At 32.0% G+C, this 15,266-nt stretch overlaps 1 protein-coding gene across 1 annotated transcript; it reads left to right on the top strand.

The window, feature by feature from the left end:
- Positions 1-8,148: 8,148 nt before the first annotated feature.
- LOC130892728 (vacuolar protein sorting-associated protein 33A) lies at positions 8,149-15,257 on the top strand. Its single transcript, XM_057798297.1, has 9 exons — positions 8,149-8,552; positions 8,697-8,904; positions 8,954-9,222; positions 9,283-9,455; positions 12,241-12,444; positions 12,603-12,779; positions 12,955-13,210; positions 14,151-14,251; positions 14,307-15,257. The coding sequence occupies exons 1-9, from the start codon at positions 8,276-8,278 to the stop codon at positions 14,418-14,420; spliced, it is 1,779 nt and encodes a 592-aa protein (XP_057654280.1). The 5' UTR covers positions 8,149-8,275; the 3' UTR covers positions 14,421-15,257.
- The last annotated feature ends 9 nt before the right edge of the window (positions 15,258-15,266 follow it).

Here is a 15,266-nt window from a genome sequence, read left to right as displayed (position 1 = left end):
GTCTACCAAACAGCGCAAATGTTTTCTCCTTGATAGTAAAAACTGTTTTCTTAAAATTAGTACAAAGAGGCCACATAATATACTTTCCATTGGAAGAGACTCTGAAAGTACAGTTTGGAAAAAAAAACTACGAAAAGAGAATGGTGTACCAAGAAGACTTAATTCGCCGTAATTTTCATAAATTGTATTCCAAGAAACTGATGGTGAGAGAAGAATAAATAAGAGGAAAGTTAAAATGGAGTCATGGCTATTGCAAAAACTCAGAATAGAGTGTATCGAAAAAATAAATAAGTTAAATCGGAAAACCGAACGATTATCTACTCAGATGAAACTTGGTACAGCACCCCCTATACACCCAGAAAAAGATTGATGGTTCAAAACAAAACTTTATCATTGAAGATAAACACGACCAATCCATTTTTCTCTAAAACGCCTGTTTAAGTAATTCCTTGCCGCTGCAGCAAAATGAACTGATGCCCCATGTGTTGTCCAATATTTAACGGTACAATCTCCAACAATTTATCCAAGATTTCTTCCAGAAAGCGCGTATAAATTGCACCATTTAATTTATTTGGTAAAATGTAAGGCCCGATTAAGCAATTTCCAACCATACCCACCCACACATTAGCCGAATATTTATGCTGAAATCGCCTTCCACGAACAAAGTGCGGATTTTCTTCATCCCTATTTCTAGAGTTGAAAATTCCTTCCCTAGTATATCTAACCTCGTCGGTATACAACACATATTTTGGAAAATTTCGATTTTCACGACACTTTTGTAAATACCAGTTTGAAAATTTCATACGCCTGAAAATCTCTAGGTCCTAATGCTTGAGCACTGGCCAATTTGTATGGATGTAAGACTTGTTCTTTTAAAATTTTAAATACATTAGAATGGTCCACTCTTAAAGCGCGACCTACAGTTCGAGTACTTAAAAATGGCCTTTCAAAAATATTATTTAGTATTTCCTTTTCAAAACGATGGGGCATCGTTTCATTTTGCTGCAACGGCAAGAAATTACTTAAACAGACATTTTAGAGATAATTGGATTGGTCGGGGTGGACCCAATTATTGGCCTCCAAGATCACCTGACTTAAATCCTATCGATCCTTAGTGTACGATACGACCATCGAATCTGAACAAATTCTAATAGCTATAATTCAAGCTGCGACAGAAATCATTCAATCTCATCCAGATCTATTCTCAAAGACACGTTTTTTATTGTTATTGTTTTAATACAGTGTTGTTTAAATTCAATTTATGCTATTATTTTTTTTATATAAAGAATACCGAAGTTCTAATAGACAAATAATTTTTCTAGATGAAACATGGTTTGACAGTGACGATGTAGTAAATTTCGGTTGGATTGACAATAGTAAAAATTGCTGTTTGAATGGGCCATGTTACAATAGTAGACGCTGGAAGCAAAGACGGTTTCGTGCCTAATGCTAAAAAAATTAAAAACTGTGTAGCTGATTAACATGAAGATATAACTACAGAATTAATTGAGAAGCGGTTCAACGAACAGCTTTTACCTAACATTCTACCGCAGTCAGTAATCGTTATGAACAACGCTTGCAGCAAATCCTTAAAATACCAAATAGTAGTAGGAAAAAAGCTGAAATTTCAGCATTTATTTCGAAAAAAAAATCCTATTCCTGTCAGCGATCGTAAAAAAGGACCAACAAACAAACTTACTGTTATTAAAGGTCTAAAGTTAGGGAAAATTTATTATATTAATAAGCTGTGTAAAGAATAGGGTCATACTTTTCTCAGACTACCTCCTTATTATTGTATATTTAACCTTATTGAGTTAATATTGACAAACGTAAAATCAGAATCCCGAAAATGTTTCCAAAACCTTATGGTTCACGTCTGGTACCCCGTTTAAACCAAACGCCCTTACAAGCAGATACATTTTACTCGTCCATTTACGTTTTATAATTTAATAGTCAATTTATGGAGGGTAGAGGTTTAGGAAGACCATCTCATATGGGGGCTTAACTTAAAAACTGTCCGCTTGTAAATGGTAAATTATAATTCAAAATTTGACCAAAATGGCGCTCTTGTCGGACGAGATATCATACGAGCTTAGTTATTTTAGATAGAGTGAAAATTGAATAACTCAAATGACTAGAGTCGTTAATTAAATATTGGTATACAAAATCTAAACTATTCACGTAGAAACCTAGAAATCCTACTGTGAGATAACGCTGAATGTTATCACACAATAGAATCATAATGACAAAAAAAATTTCTCAGTGAAAAGTTGTCCGAGTGGACGTAAAATGAAAAGTAACTCAAGTAGAACGCCGAAGTCATTATCTTTCTTTAAACTGAATGATGAATTTAAACTTAAATGATTTTTTTCTAAGTTCCAAGTAGAACTTCGTATTTTTAGAAGTATTTATAAAAATATCTACGCCTATGGTATATCAAACAAAATTGTCGAAAGGGTTTTTATATAATTTTTATAATCTACAATTGATATTGGAAGAACTATAAGCCAACGTGACAAATATTTCTTTGAAAGTATCGTTAGAAACTGTATGCTATATTTTTATAGACTAAAAAAATGAAAAAAATAAAAGTAGAAACGTTCTTTTTTCATTTTCATTAACAAATAATCAAGAACTTTTAAAATTTAAGCAAATTAACTATCCAGTTGTATGCTAAATTGCAAAACAATTCAACCATCCTGTATAACAAAAACTAATTAATATTATTGTGAATTCATGACGACATTCAGAGTTTCATCGTATTAAAAATTTAATTATGATAACAGTATATACACAAAACATAAATTTTTTCTAATATTTAGCTTCATTAAATAAAACAGCATTATTACAATAACTGTATTAAGAATTCGGTAACCTTGTCATTGCCTGAGTTTACAATTATAAAAAAAAATACAACACAAACTACATGTTAAAAAACAAAAGGCTTTTGTCTCGAAAACCCATCCTGAATTTCGAATATTATCATATAAAAGCTACACGAAAAGGAGAATGAAAAGGGCCTGCCACACCCAAGTAAATGGAGAGAGAGATAGAGAGAGATAAATATACCTATCTCCTAAATTACTAAAGTGGTTCGAAAGGCAGAGAAGCAAGGGAACGCATGGGAATTGCGCAGTATAAAATACGCAGATCGTTGGCCCCGTAATTCAAGCTCCCCGTTCCGCATTCGCATCGATCGCTTATCGCAGCGGAGAACGTAGAAATTACATTACGCTGGCGATGGTACTGTGTGTAATATGTAAACGTCTCCGTTTTATCCGCTAGTATAAGCATTTCTAAACATCGAAAGGTTTACTTCGTTCCCCTCACAACCTACTGCGGCACAGCCGTGTAGCGTTCCCCTCTCACCGCTATTTACGTCTCACGAACACGGTTCCTGACCGTCTCTCTTTCTCTCTCTATCTCGCACGATAAAAAGGCTTTTGCCTGAGTCATTGGATTTTATGGAAGCTATTTTTAAACTACTAAAACTTCGTGCTACTAAAACATGCTTCGGAAACAAGTATAGAACGTTTGACCTCCGAGTAACGGAAAGTAGTATCGCTTCTTTATTTCTATGAAGTAGATTTATTATTGTGTATTTTATAAATGGAATACTATTTTATCGAGGTTTTTTGTGGGGAAATTTAATGTTTGGATAGCATTTTAAAAATTTAAAATTTTTAAAATCGAATCTAGCTCTACTATCTGGACAGGTACAAAAAATATACAATAAAAAAGAAATGCCAATAACTAATTTAAACATTTAAAAAAATACATACGAGGTTATGTATAGAATATATACAGAGGATGTCTGATAAGTAATGTAAGTTTTCATATGTGGAAATTCCTACGGCTCCATATAAACATGTGAAGAATATAATTTCTTTCTTCTATAGTCTATTCCAGAAAGGTATATAGCAATAAAATGGGGAATTCTGTCCAGTTCGGCTCAATTTCGGTGTCGGCCATAGGTGTAGGTCTTGTGTAGATTATACAGTTACGTTTTACGTTTAACAGGTACCGTTTAACCTTCTATTAGTGGCAATGGTGCCTTACTCAAAATTTTTAGACCTTTATAAGTATATTTGTTTAGTTTAACGCATTAGTATTTGCTGTTAAGCCGTAAATAGTGTTCACAGTATTATAAGACTAGTAAAAAAATGGCGAAATTTACACCAACGAAAAGATGTTCCAATAACACAGGCCTACAAAAAAAATATTTTTTGGGTGCCTAGTATTTTTGAGCTGATTTTAACTATATTTTTATTGCTGAATCTAAATATGAAAGTAGTTTTTCTATATCAGCTTTAGATTTTTAGATAAATTCACTTATCTATCAATGCTTTTTTCTATTTAATACTTTCAAGTATGAGTCTTGTAAAATTTATACAGGGATAGATTCTTGTGTATTTTCCTTATTGTCAATCTTCTTTTGTAACAAATTGAATTTAAAATAATAATATTTATGGAATAACTTACAAAAAGAAGACTAACAATATAATTGCTTGGTTGACAAACTGTTAACAAGTGGGATTTAATCCTACTTATTAGTGTCATCCAGTTAGTTCCATAAAAATCCGATAGATGGAGCTGTCCAGTATCTGAAGTGACCTTCAAAACTTCAACTGCAGTTGAGTGTTGAGGTTAGTTTGAGAATTCCCGCGGTGCAGATAGATAGAAGTTAGCGTCGTATGAAATTTGTCTTTAGTAACGAGTTGTTGAAAAGTAAATCTAAAACGTATATTGTTAATGTGAATTGCTGTAAAGTCTTACTTAGTAAAGAGGACTTAAATTCGGAGTACTAATGGTTTGGAGAGAACCAAAAAATCACTTCGATGACTGTAATCAATCGACGCCCTATCCCTTACTCAGAAGAAGTACCAATTCCAACTTTTCACCAGCTACCAGAACTCTGATCAGAATTCTGACACTACTGGAGATGACAGTGATTTTGAAACGATATCATCAATTTCTCAATGTTTCAACAACATATTGACAGCTCAAAGCGAAGTTTGAAATGTGTTCTTCTACATAATGGGAGCAAATATGGCTCAATACCAATTGCTCACTCAACGAAAATGAAAGAGCAATATGACATCATAGCTTTGGTTTTGTAAACTTTCTCCTTGAACAGCAAAGTGGCCACACCAAGTATCCTTGTTTCTTGTGCCTCTGGGATAGCAGAGACAAAACGCAACACTGGGTTAGAAAAGAGTGGCCTAGAAGAGAAAACATGGATGTTGGGGAAAAGAATATCATCAATGATCCTTTAGTTCCACAAGAGAAAATCATCTTTCCACCACTACATATCAAGCTGGCTCTAATGAAGCAGTTTGTAAAGGCTCTTGATAAGAATGGATCATGCTTTGCATATATAGGGAAAAAATGCCTCAGCATAGTAAAGCTTAGCCACCAAGATATAAAATGTATGGAGTATCGCTATTAAGGAAGATGGAGCACTCTCATGATGGCAGATTACAACTGGATTGTTCTAAAATACATTCAAGAATGTCACGCAAAAGAAGTTTCCGAAATGTTTAGTGAGTAATTGGTTTAAATGATGACTTTTTCTGTTTTCTATTCTATATAATAAATAATATCTGTAATATCTTAGTAATATAATAAAAATTCCTTGTTTAATTTGTTTCTTTAAACCATAGTTTTTCTTTTAAAATATCTATCACTATCAGTGAATGAAAAAATTATTATTTTAAATTTACACGATTGCATAAAATACGATTACCCGAAATTTACTGTACAAGAAACTGTCGACCGATGTTCCCGAATGACTGGAGTTGGAAAGTCCACCCAACCCAAAAGTGGCTTAAATATTCGTTGGGTCACTCTTTGGTCCCTTTGCATACCTAATGAGCTTTTATTGCTCTATACCTTTCTGAAATAAACTATAATCGTTCTCTCTTTATATATATAAATAGTATGGAGTGAGATAAATATGAATAATGAATAAAGTGTCCATGGTAGGAAGAAATATATATGAAATTGAAGGGGAAAACAGCCTTGGTTTAATGGTTTTAATTTTGAAGATTTGACGCTTAGAGATCGGTCGGGCTCAGATCATCCACTTGCATGGTATATTGAGGTTACAAGTCAAGCGGTGGAAAAGCAACCAGCACTCGATTGTTTGACTCCCTTGGACCTTCTAAAGCATTTCCCCTCCGAATTCTTTAATGCAGCACCGTTTTATTTGACATTTTGACAGATGATAGGTGTGTATCCAAAAAGCGAGATCTACATGGTGCCGAAATGTGCAAACCCCGAAATATCAGCAAATTTAAAGTTTTTTCGCCAGATCAATAGTTTTTGAGTTATTCGCAATTTAAAAGTACGATTTTTCGTCAAAAAACCGCATTTTTCAATAATTTTTTGCGTATAACTCTGTAACGATGTATTTTATCGAAAAAAGTATAATGAACAAAAATGAAGCTTATAAAAAAACAAAGAAATTAAGCGATATTTTAAGATCTTAATGTTCTACCTAAAGCAAGTTATAGATACTTGAATAGCTTTTGTTATACGTAATTGAGCATTTAACTTCAAAAACGGGAGAAGGGTACATTTTTCAACAAAAAGTCATGAAATACTTTTTAAAGAGCTTAAAAAGACCATTCAAATGACTACTGATAAAAGTCGTTTCGACTGATATTTCAGTAAGATATGATGTAAAATAGTTAAAGCTAAAAAAATTGCACTAAAACTAATGCCATTTCATTGAAAATCAAATTTAAACTTATTCCTTGTACCAAATATTTTATTTGGATGTTATTCACGACATCTGAAAGTTTAGCTGATTAGAAATGCATAATTTTGACAAAAATGCGCATTAAATAATACTTTTTTTTATTTTTCCAAAAATTCTTTTTGCTCATTTTTTCTCCATAACTATAAAAGATACAAAAACAAATAAACAGTCAAATTAAAGCATTTTTTATGACGATTATTTTGCTCCTTTTATTTTTTTTTATAGCATAAAAATTGACGAAGTTATAATCAAATTAATCTGTCACTATAGTGGATTGCTTATCCACAGCCCTTTGCCCCTTTATTGAGGGTCTCAAGCCTTTCTAATATTAATAAGCTTATAGTCCTTAAAATTATCTTTAAAATGGTTTTTTTTATATGATGTGATAGCTTCAAAATTAATGAAGTTACATGAAAAATAAGAATTTGTAATATTTTTTGTGAATTATGAAAAAGTTTCAAATTTTGGCGCACGGATTTTTTCTGTTGTTTCTATAGACAATTAAAAATTACTTCAACTGAAGACAAGAAACTTTAATATCAAAAAGAATGAAAAATCTAAAAATTGGCAGTCATTAGATTTATTTTTATTTCATTCTCTGTAAAGGGGTGGTTTTTAAAGATTGAATAATAAAAATTAATAACTAATTAAATTTTATAAAAATGCTATGAATTTTTCACAGTAAAAATAATTGCGGGCCTAATTCTCATCAGTATTCCGAAAAAGCGGATGCTACAAGTGTAAAAGTGGCAGATAAGCGCGCTAACACCAAAACATCGATATTTTGGAAGTTTCCACAACAGCCGTAGAACTAATATATGGCATAGGAATAGATGACTCAGTATAACTAATTAAATAATTCTTATTACTGTATAGTAATTTTTCTTAAAATGATGGTTTTCGAAATTACACTTTTCTCAAAATTATATTTTTCGAACTGGTGACCACTATAACTCAAAAACCACTGGTTAGAATTCAATGAAATTTATACTGTTTTTGGAAAACATAAAAAACTAGTGCATGATCGAAGGATTCTCTTTTAATTTCGATTTTTCATAAACGATAAACTGTTTGTTTTTTCCGAAAGTCTGCAAATAAATTTCCGCAAATAAAGCCGCCATTTTGTTGATTAAAAAAATCTTCGATCAGGCACTAGATTATCTATTAATTAAACTAATTTTTTTGTCGGATTGATTTTAGATGAATCTGCAAGGACTTGTAATGATCACCATAAAAAGTTTCTGCTGGAACTAGATCAACACAACTTCCATAACTTCAACAATTATTAATTCTTTTATATTTTTACTTTTGGAAAATAAAATGTTTTAGTGACAGAAAAATTATTCACAAATAACATTTTTTCATGTTTCTGGGTCTAAACGATTCCTCGACAAAATGATCTTAAGAAAAGAAGAAGATTCGAAAATTTTAGGTTAACTAATTGTTACTGATACTTGAAAACAAAAATATTCTGACATCCGCCTACATTTAAATTTAGTCATTTGAAAAACAATGTCTCATTTACAAAGCGGAAAAGTTGATATATCCTTGATTCAAACAGCAGCTAGGACAAGCTTGATTAATCTCATAGAACAATGTCCTGGTAAAAAAGCTATCGTGTGGGATAACAGTTTAGCAGGACCTGTAGGACTTATAGCTCAATATTCAATCCTTAGAGAACATGGTGTTATTAAAATGTTTCCTTTGCGTAATATACCTCTCCCAGAAACTGATGTTGATCATGTTATTTTTATTTCTAGACCTAAGCTCCATTTAATGGATTATATAGGTAAGTAGTCTTTAGAAATAAAAATACCCAATCCAAATCAATTTTTAGAAAAAGTTTTTTTTCTCAATTTGGAAACAAATATTCACCTCTGGTTCTATATTTAAAGAATGGTAAGATTTTCCTAGCTTTCCAGTTATTTTTTAGCTCATAATGTACATGCTGCTAGTAAATTGAAAACTGATAGTAAGAGACAGTTTCATTTGATATTTGTACCGAAGAAAAGTTTACTTTGTATGGAAAGGCTGAAACACAAAGGAGTTTTTGGTAGTGTAATGGTTATTGATGAATTTAAATGTCGACTGTTTCCATTTGAATCAGATTTGGTGTCGATGGAAATATCAGAAGTTTTTAGGTAATAAACACTTTTTGTATTGTAATATTACTTATTCATTTGTTTTTAGAGAGTATACAATAGAAAATGACCCAACTTACTTATATCAAACTGCCCAAGTTATTATTTACCTTCAAAAATTGTATGGTACCATTCCTAAAGTTTGGGGCAAAGGTCACGCAGCAAAACAAGTTTGGGATCTTGTAGTTAGACTACAGAAAGAAAAGAACAATAGTGAAGATATGAAGAACCAACAACAATCTTGTATTGATCAGATTATTTTAATTGATAGATCTGTTGATTTAATCACACCACTAGCTACTCAGCTAACATACGAAGGTATTATTTATTCACTTTCGAATATTATATCTTTATCTATTTCTATTTTCCAATATACAGGACTGATTGATGAAATTTTTGGTTTAAATAATGCTACTGCTAATTTTCCAATCAGCAATTTCTTAAGCAGCGAAGAAAGAACTACAGAATCTTTAGCAGAAGATAAAAAAGTTATCATTTTAGATTCTGCTGATAAACTTTATGCAGATATCAGAGACAAAAATTTCAATGCAGTAAGTATTTTCACAGTTGTATACTTAAATTAACATACTTTTATCTAAGTAAGTTGATAAAAAGTATCAATGGGCCCGAAATCTCTAAGCCCCCCACAATGACAAAACTACCCCTAAAGAGTCCATGAGTACCATAAGAAAAGGAATTTCTGCCACTATTTCTGAAACTAGGTATAATAATATTTCAAAGCAAGCTCATTAAAAGTCTCAAAGGGCTCAAAATCCCAAAACCCTTCAATCTGATCAAAACTATCCAAGAAGTGTCCAAAGATACCCTGGGAGGAGGGAATTCGTTTTGGCCAATTGTTATAAAACCTAGTAAGATAATAGTTTGAAGCAAGATGATTAAAAGTTGTCTCAATGGGCACAAACCCTAAACCCACCTAACCCCGTCACAACTACACATGAACTGTTCGAAGGTAGCCTTAGAGGAGGGAATTGGTTTTGGCCAATTGTTCTAAAACTTGGAATATTGGTAGTTCAAAGCAAGCTGATGAAAAGTCTTCATCCAAGGTACTCTTGGAGGAAGGGAATTGGTTTTGGTCAATTGTTCTGAAACTTGGACCAATAATAGATCAAGATGCAATTCGAGATTTTCCTCATCTCACATTATAAATCTTACAGAGAACCTTATAGTTGGTGTCTACCAATTGAGATTGAGAAATGAAGAAGACAGTTTTCAATTTGATGAACTACCTGAACCTTGATATGAATCAGTTTCTAATCAAGATTTTCAAGGAGGCCTAAACATGTCAAAGATGAAAGAGTTTAGAGTTATTACTGTACATGAAAAGCAGGAGAAAGAAGTTGTGGTAACAATACTTCATAATTACATAGAATAGACACGAATGCTTAAGGAAGGTTAGCATTGAATTAAAGGCCGGGACTGTTCAACCTTGCCTTAAGTGGACGGGACTATTTAATCTTGCCTCAATTGACTGGACTGTGACTCCTTGCCTCAAGTGATTGGAACTGTTACTCCTTGCCTCAAGTGGCCGGGACTATTTCATCTTGTCTTAATTGACTGATGAATCTTTTGCTCCAAACTATCATTATGCCATGTTCCAGAACAAATTCCAAAACCAATTCCCTTCTTCCAAAGGTACCTTCGAACACTTCAGGGGTTGGTTTGACTAGGTAGGGGGGTTTTGGGGTTTCTAGCCCATGGAGACTTTTAAGCAGCTTGCTTTGAACTACCATAGTGCTAAGTTTCAAAAAAATTGGTCAAACCCAATTTCCATAAGGATTGGGCGGGGTCTTTTCTGAAACTGGAGAACTGTGGAGAGTGGAGATATAATTTATGATCTCCATAGAGAGAGAGAGAGAGAGAGAGAGAGAGAGAGAGAGAGCGAGAGAGCCTATCTACATCCCCGTTGTTAATTAAAGTTGAATGTAATTTAACCCTTTCTGTATTTGACAAAGACTAGACACTGTTCTTGCTTTGTAACATGCCATTCGATTATTACGTTTTTCTTGAAACATTTTAAATATTGCTTTGTTCACATATTGTGATATAGTAGTCAGTTCTGATTTGTTTATTCCAACGTTCAAGTTTTTAAAGCAATTAATTTGTTATCGACCTCCCACTCCTTTCGAGATATTCAATAAAACCTCGGAATGTATTCGAAATCGTCCTCTACCTATCTACTACCAGTAAATTTTAGTAAAAATTTGGTGATTTTATATTTTTCAAAGATCTTTTCAATTTTACTTTTTTTATTATAGTGCTCACAAAAATTTCAGTTATCTTTATTAATTTCCTTTTGTTTTAAGCAAATTTTGGAAAATATTTTTCATGTTAATTGATATTTTCTATTTATTTTAGTAAATTGGTGGTGATTCCATTAATTGTATTCGCTGGTAAGTTTTTCAAATATCTTTTTTTTTAAATGTGCTTGAAACAAAAGGAAATTAATGAAGATAATTGGAATTTTTGTGTGCTTTATATAAAAAAGAAATTTGAAAACTTACCAGCGAATATAAAGAATAAAATCACAAATTTACTAAAATTTACTTCGATTTAAACTGGGGTGTAGATAGGTAGAGGACGATTTCGAATGCATACCGAGGTTTAATTGAATTTCTCGAATGGAATGGGGGGTCGATAACACATTAACTTCTTTAAAAAACTAGAATGTTAGAATTAATAAATTAGAATTGACTACTGTACCACAATACGTGAGCAAAGGGATATTCAAAATGTTTGTAGAAAAACAAGCCGAATGTCACGTTACAGCTTAATATTTCTCAGTAAACTGAACAATGTTCTTACTTATAACTGCATTATCTGGAATCAGTATTCATTTATTGATACCAGGTTGTCGTTTAAACCACACCCAAAGGACTCAACTGGTACACCACAAGCAAACAAATTTAACTCAACTTCAACAATTGGGAATTCAGTTGAGGGCTGCAACCATCCCACTCTTATCTTTAACATATAAATAAATCTGAGTTGTTTTTAATTTATAACTGATAACTTTATTATTGTTCTTAGCAATAAATATTAATTTGGATAATCGTGTCCAGGGGTAGCTTTAGTTTCTTTAGTTTAAATTATTAATTCAATTCATAAGGTATTTCCAGTTTTTCCACCTTCTTCATTCACTTTTAACGTCATAGTTAAAAAACTGGTGGCGTCCAATTTAATATTAATTGTTTACCCTATCTGAGTACAAGTGATTTATGTACTTCAAATGAGGCCGAATACCGCTTCCTGTTGAAAATACTGCGTAATTCACAGTTTCTTGAATAAAATTTGTTTACATATCGTTTAATTTCAAAGGTTGGAGCTTACCTTTCAAAACAAGCTAAATCAATTGGTGCTCAGCTAGAAAATACCCAAGAAAAATCTGTTCAAGAGATGAAGCTCTATGTTCAACGACTTCCTCAACTACTTGGGAAAAAGAAGCAGTTAGCTATTCATACAGCTATTGCGGAATGCATTAAAGAAGTTACTGACAGTTACGATTTTTTGGATACTTTGCAGGTATTCAATATACAGAAAATATTTATTATAATATTATAACAGATGTTTATTTTTGTTTAAAAATTTACATAATTAAAATAAATTCTCTGTGATGTAATGTGGTATTTTTCTTGTGACTATATTTCCAGATGATCCGATATTAAAATACATATTTTCAGGCAGAACAAGAATTTTTAAATTGTATAGAAGTAGATAAACCGAGTCCCTATATTGAAGAAATGATATCACAGAGTAAACCGTTAGTAAAAGTTTTGAGATTAATGTGTTTGCAGTGTATCGCCAGTTCCGGTTTAAAACCCAAAATTTTGGAAAATTATAAGAGAGATTTAGTTCAAGTAAGTTTGTTTTTATTCAATAGTTTATCAATTTAATTTTATTATATTGTAGTATTTCACATTAATCAAGAATCATCAGTTGATTCCAGCATTATTACCACTTCTACTCATTATATACAATACTAATTAATTAATTCTGAATTTTCAAATAAATATAATTATTATATTGTTTAAGGTTTATGGCCTTGAAGCTCTACTTGCTATCTCAAAATTGGAAAAAGTTGGACTTCTAAAGGTGCAGTCGAGCACAAGACAGTACACGGTATTAAGAAAAGCCTTACATTTAACAATGGAAAATACTTCGGAAATAAATCCTACAGATATTAGTTATGTACATAGTATTTATGCTCCGTTAAGTATCAGGTTAGCTGAATACGTTACAAAAACTGGAGGATTGAAGCAATTACAAGATGTACTCGGTCTTTTACCAGGTATTAATGTTTCCAAGTAATACTGCTAATTATTACCACTACACCAACACAATTATACTCTCAGACCGGGATTTTTATATGTAGAGACGTAAACTAACTAAAACTTACCTAATTTGTTGTACATATAGGGTTACTCACCCAATTCACCCTACTTACAGGATTTTTATAAATACCCAAATGCCCAAAAGCCAAAATACAACTCATTAACTATTGATACAACAATACACAAATTATTTTGTAAAAATATTTGTGTCCTGGTAGTCGGTCATATATTTCCCGTACTGTTAAAAAATTTTATGAACATAACATAAAAATTCTTTATATAGGAATTTGTAGGTCAGTAAATTCTTGATTAAGATAAAAGTTCTGGAACCGTTGGTAATATTCATACTGAATACTCTGTTTCGAGTTTACCTTGTCTCTGAAGAGAAAGTAGTAAATAACTTAGATATATTAAAAGTCAAAACCAATTTATTAATCATTATATTTGTATAAGGAATCATTGAACTTGCTAAGAGGTGCCTAGTGGATAATACATGCTCTACTCTAGTTGCACACACCAAACTTAATCAATGTCTTTTGAAACTATAAGATCAGGGTGAGGGTAGTCGTAAAGACAAGAGTATGTAACCAGTCTTAGTTCGATCGTTAGAAATATACATCGGTAAACAAATTATAAACTAAATACAATCCTTATCATTTAACAAATCGGTCCTTCGAATACAAGCAACAGTTCTTACATTTTTCCTTCAAAATAATCAATAAATCCGTCTGAGAACGTTAAGGCAGCGTTTTTGGCGAGTATTGAATCCTCCCAATCTCCCAATACATGCTCAACCCATGAGATTAGTTAACTGTATACTCTTCACAGAGTAATTTATTCTGGTTGTTTGTAAAGGTCAGTGATATGGATTGTTCATAATACAAACATTTCTTTTAGGTCCCACTGTAGATGAAACAACTTCTGTAAATACAATACCAAATACTGATTCACCAATGACAGTTTTGGTATTTTTTATAGGTGGATGTACATTTGCCGAGGTAAGTTATGACTGATTAATTTGTGATTTGATCAAAATCAAATGTCTTCTTTTAGATATCTGCTTTAAGATTTCTGTCTCAGCAAGAAGATTCAAATGTGGAGTTTGTGATTGCTACCACTAAACTTATAAACGGTACTTCATTTATAAATTCTATAATAGAAAATTAAATTACACCAAATAATTTGAGCGGTGTTTTCATAACATTATACGCGGCGTAGAACGTAATGCAAACCATCGCAACGCAACATTAAATGCGCTGCGTCAAATGTTCTATGAAGATTGTCAGTTTTGTGACGACCGTCGCCGAGTTTTACACCCTTCTACAGCTTTTGCTTTATTATTATTACAAGATGAAATGTAGTACTACAATGTAGCTACTCAAATAATTTGAAAATAGAAACAGCGAAGGAGTCTTTAAATCTCATCGACGACGAAGAGAAATTTGTAGCTCATTTTAGAGTTATGAGGCAGCAATTCTCGTTTCATCTAGATCTTGTGAAAGAAGATTTAAATGTAACATGTATTCGTGTGCGATATCCTATTTTGCCAGCTGAAGAACTTTCCATAATATTGAGATAAATACTCTTTATTACAATATTTATAATTTTGTCTATTATTTATAATGTGCATATGTTTTGTCTACGTCTATCAGGAAAAAATGTCGATTGATCTTCAGGCAATATATATTACTCAATAGGTTCCTATTGGATCGAGGTGCATTTTCGGAAAAGACATGGGTATATTGGAAACAGAGGAGAGGAGAGCTAAGTCTGCTGCAACGTGCATTATACATAAACATGTTGCATCTTTTTGATCTCTGATTTCATTTGATTTTCATTAGACAAGTACTCAGGTTTTAAGATCTTATTAGGTTCTACGTCACGTAAAATGTGCATTGCTGGAAAAACACCGTTATACTACCCTGTGATATTTTATGCATATTCTCTAATAATCAATATTCATTTTGTATATTATTTGCATTAAATATATTATTGAGCAAGTAATAGTTTCTT

Source organism: Diorhabda carinulata, chromosome 4, assembly GCF_026250575.1.
Source record: "Diorhabda carinulata isolate Delta chromosome 4, icDioCari1.1, whole genome shotgun sequence".
NCBI classification, from domain to species: Eukaryota; Metazoa; Arthropoda; class Insecta; order Coleoptera; family Chrysomelidae; genus Diorhabda; species Diorhabda carinulata.
Note: the sequence above shows the minus strand (reverse complement) of the source record. Positions and strands in the feature narration are given on the sequence as shown.

Bases quoted from the DNA above. Each gene is read 5' to 3' on its own strand.
- LOC130892728 (XM_057798297.1), top strand. From the start codon at position 8,276: ATGTCTCATTTACAAAGCGGAAAAGTTGATATATCCTTGATTCAAACA. The intron at 8,905-8,953 runs GTAATAAACACT...ATTTGTTTTTAG, and splicing joins GAAATATCAGAAGTTTTTAG to AGAGTATACAATAGAAAATG. The intron at 12,780-12,954 runs GTAAGTTTGTTT...ATATTGTTTAAG, and splicing joins ATAAGAGAGATTTAGTTCAA to GTTTATGGCCTTGAAGCTCT.